This window comes from Barbus barbus (assembly GCF_936440315.1).
Source record: "Barbus barbus genome assembly, chromosome: 32".
Lineage (NCBI taxonomy): Eukaryota > Metazoa > Chordata > Actinopteri > Cypriniformes > Cyprinidae > Barbus > Barbus barbus.
This window is the reverse complement of record NC_136760.1, coordinates 20,683,765-20,688,234: the sequence shown is the minus strand read 5'-3', so window position 1 is coordinate 20,688,234 and position 4,470 is coordinate 20,683,765. Positions and strand designations below refer to the sequence as shown.

The 4,470-nt window shown below is 32.8% G+C and overlaps 1 protein-coding gene across 1 annotated transcript; it reads left to right on the top strand.

Moving 5' to 3' along the window:
• Window positions 1-1,532: 1,532 nt before the first annotated feature.
• Window positions 1,533-4,118, top strand: LOC306852238 (small integral membrane protein 36-like). Its single transcript, XM_079388946.1, has 2 exons — window positions 1,533-2,086; window positions 3,463-4,118. Exon 1 carries the CDS (start codon window positions 1,673-1,675, stop codon window positions 1,979-1,981), a length of 309 nt encoding a protein of 102 aa, XP_079245072.1. The 5' UTR covers window positions 1,533-1,672; the 3' UTR covers window positions 1,982-2,086; window positions 3,463-4,118.
• Window positions 4,119-4,470: the final 352 nt, after the last annotated feature.

Sequence of the window (4,470 nt, the reverse complement as noted above, 5' to 3'; positions counted from 1 at the left end):
CAAACTATAAAACTTTGAACAGGTGGTATGTGCTAGTGTTCACTGCACAGCTGTAAACTGTAATAGATGCTGATGGACAGATCAAGACATGAATAGACAGATGTTGCAAACGCAGATTAAATAAAGAAAAGCACTCTACTTTGTCTTTCTCCTCCATTAACACGGACGTCAACGTGAATGTGAACGTACCCTTGGTTTACATAAACCATAAAAATTTATTAAATAAGATATAAATGCATAAATATCATGTTAAAATGTTTCCTCCACACATTACCTTAAAAAACATGTTATGACTATATGTAATGATCATAAATCATTATTAATATCAAAATATTTTGTTATGAACTTTTTTATATAAATCCATACAAACTTAATCTAGACAAATGTCAGTGCAGAATGCCACAACATTTAAAATACCTCCAAAAGCAGCTTTAAATTTGCTTTTTGGCTTCTGCTTTACGTCACAGTCCATTTATTATGACATAACATAGCTGTTTCTTAGTCACTTTCAGTTAAGACTGAGTCTGTCTCCAAACACACTTAGTAGGCTATGCCTTATATTATGGCAATAATAAACCATTATATATAATTATTAATGCAAATTATTATTTTCTGATGCTGTTGTTTTTGGTAATGAAACTCTAATAATGAGTTATATTTTAGTTAGCTATATTTTCCCAAATTAATTCAAAACAACATTAAATGTGATTTGTCTTAAGTGTTCGGTCACAATCCATTTATGATATAACATAACCTGCCAATTTTATAGGCACTGTCTCAAAAACCTTGAGAGGGCCAAATTACTCAAAATAAAAAAAAATGTTGAAAAATATGAATAAATCGTTAAATAGCCTACATAAATATTATACTTATTCATTTATATATTTATTTATTCGTTTATTCATTCATTCATTCCCTCCACGTTTATTCATTTTCAGGGTTACGGTTGTCAGCATGTCCTGTAACTCAGAAAATGAAATGTGGAGGAAATGAATGAATGAATATTTATTTATTTATTTAATTTTGTATTTAGCAATTTATTTATATATTTCAAGATTTATTTAATTATTTAATCTGGAGTAATTTGGCCCTCTATACGTATTATGCTTGATCAATTTTTTGATAAATCTAAAAAAATGTTATCCATAAAAATGAATGCACAATAATGGGGAGAAAAAAAAATGCATATAACACGTTCCCAAAATACCACACACATTAAATCTACTTTTTTGGCTTGAGTGTTATGTCACGGTCCATTAATAATGACATAACTAAAAGTCGTTCATTACACAATGCTTAGTGAAATCCCACATTGACGTGCTTCTGGCAAAAAGACACGAGATGGGACATGCTAAAAATTCTACTCCATCCTTTCACCGCCTCTACATCATTTGGCCAAATCCATCGCCAATGTGCAGCTGGCAAAATTAAAATGGCAGCTTAAGCTATTAAAGTGAGCAGCTTTTAATCATGGGCTGCAGGAACTCAAGGTTGGTGGAATAGAAGGGGAGAGATTAACGTCTTTGAACTGCAGAGCGAATCTCCACTCTGATCTCCGCACAGGGCCCTGCTGCTGTTATCCCAACTGCTGCACGCTTTGCCGAAGAGCCCGACGGGAGTCCATGGTGCCCACATTTCTCTCAGAGCGTGGAGTCAGGGATGCAGTGTCGCCATGGGTCTCATGGAGTTTTACCTGGAGATTGATCCAGTCACTCTAAACCTCATCATCCTCATCGCCAGCTACGTCATCCTGCTTCTGGTCTTTCTCATCTCTTGCATCCTGTACGACTGTCGCGGCAAAGACCCTTCCAAGGAGTACGTTTCCGAGCCCCCAGCCCCCCAGCAGCAGTCTCCCATCCGGCTCGTGGTGATGCAAAATTCCCCGGCCTCGTCGCGTTATAACGAGCAGAACAACAAAGCTGCCTCCAACTTCGCCCCTCTGACCCCTGACATGCGCGAGAAGAGGAGCACGCTGGTCTAACACATCCACACTTTGGCTTTCTCTCGTTTTTCCCTTTTGGACATATATTCAATCTTCTAGAAGTTAATAAATGCTCAAATTTGAACCTAATTTGAGCTGAAACAGGTAAGACACAAATTCTTCTCACTGACCCAAATATATGAGCCATTTAATGCTCTTTTTTTTTTTACTCTTTTTAAATTTTTTTTATTTGTCCAAGTCAATGAGGTGTCAGTTGTACAATTTTGACACAAGATTTATAACGAGAAATAATTTTTATTATTAATGATAGGAAAACCAAGACATACTTTACATATTGATATTTTTCAGGAAGCTATTGTTTGCCAAAAAAAAAAAACATAAAATAATAAATGTAAATAAATAATTATAAATCCAAAAAAAATGTATCAAGAATTTGATAGAAATTATGAATAATTTATTTAAATTTAATACGTTATAATTATTTAACATTACATAAGTTTAATATAATTTATATATGTATTTTTATTTATTATATAAACATATTATTGCAATAGTATATATTATAGATGTATTTAATTTTGCAATAATGTTAGGCATAAGTACTTTTGGGATCATGTAAATTACAATACAGAAGTGACCAAAAGGTCAAATAATATAAAAAATAAGCCATTCTCCAACACCATTTTTATTTTTTTTTAAACATTTTCCTTTTCCAGGAAGAGAAAGTGGATGACATGATGAATTCTTTAGAATTGATGGCCATTAACAAGAAGAAGGCATTTGGTAGCACAGGGATTAACTGCAGCAACATCAAGTGTCTGTACTATTACGTCATCATCCAAGTAAACATACAAACCGAAATGGCCGTAGTGACCGTATGTTTTATGCACTATGGTCTTTACTTTATCCAGATAAGATGGTTATGTAAATACAATATTGTGTAGAATTTAATTCAAGTTACTTAAATGGTAAAATGCAAAAGAAAAGACAACAACAACAAAAAAAACATTAAAGTTATTTTTAAATTAAAATTACAGTCTACAGTTTGTTTTGTTAAATATACCATTTTAGCACACCTGCCATTGTTGATATCAATCTGGGCATTATTGCTGACTTAAAATTTTTAGTTTAGTCAACTAAAATATTCCAGTTGTCCCTTAAATTAACATTGAGTAACATAAAATTTAAAGTTGACTAAACTAAAAATTCTAAGTCAGCAGGGTAACAAATTATTTTAAGTTGAAACAACAATTTCTTTTACAGTGTAGGTTGCCATAACATACCAAACGGAACATCAAATGTTTTTTTTTGTGGTCAAACATTGCAGGATTTTTTTTTTATATGATGCTTCAATAAACCTACTTTTTTCATTCTGTTGTTCTTTAGATCTCCATTTAGCACCTGTTTAAAGAGACAGCATTCACCATTAGAATTATGTAACACAGCCCTCTGACAGCATTTGCCACTGGAGGCGCAGTCAGTAAAACTTTAATGATGGTCTTTTCTCTTCTCTATTTCAGAGCGTCCATCTGCATTCATTAGTTTATTGTGGACAATTTCATCATGGAAATGGAGTTATTTTATCCTCTGGACACTGGATAGAGGCCAGTAGAAGACACATGTGCATGCCTGAACAGAGCAAATGTCTGGACACGTGTAGTCATAATGTTATCTGCTGAAGATATGACATGTGATTTTGCAGGTTTGTCAAAGCCATGAATGTTGCCCATGTAGTGTACAACACTTCAGTATATAAGTTATACATTTTGAAGGTGTTCGTTGTGAAGTTTGAATGTGTGTGCTTGTAAATGTGTAAACATATAGGTATTATAAAGAATACATATACAATAATATAATAATATTGTCTAAGTTAAGCAATACTTTGGAAATTCCAATTCAGTCAACACTGATGATGACACCACTTGGCTAATCAGATGAAAAACATATATATTTATGCATTGCATTTTTGCTTTTTTCCAAAGCAACTTACTTTGCATTCTGTGTATATATTTTGCTAGTAGGCTCTGTGTGTTCCCCAGGAATCAAACCCATGGCATTGGCGTTGTTAGTACTATGCTTTTGAGCACTTGAGCTACAGTACATAATCTAAAAGGCAATATATAAGTGTATAACAGATGTTCTTTTCTGGAAGAAAAAATAAAAATATTTTTTCAGCAAATAGATTTTGTTTGTCAATCATCAAGTGGTAAAAAAGTGTCGAGATTTCATTCCTGTTCTCACTAATTTAACATTCAGAGATCATTAATTTCTGAATTAAAGCAAATACATTATTCTAATCACACTTGTGCATTTTTTATTTTTTTTGCATGTGTCTACGGAAGCTTATTTCTGCCACAAATTTAAAATTCTAATATTCTAACTCAGAATTCTGAGAAAAGACGCCAATTTTGAGGGGAAAAAAGTCACAGTTCTTTTCTGTCACTTTTCTCTGAATTCTGAGTTTACATCTGACAAGTCTGACTTTATCTTTATTCTAACTCAGAATTCAGAGGAAAAAAAATTTGAAT

Excerpts from the sequence above, each read along its gene's own strand:
- LOC306852238 (XM_079388946.1), top strand. The coding sequence starts at position 1,673 with ATGGGTCTCATGGAGTTTTACCTGGAGATTGATCCAGTCACTCTAAAC.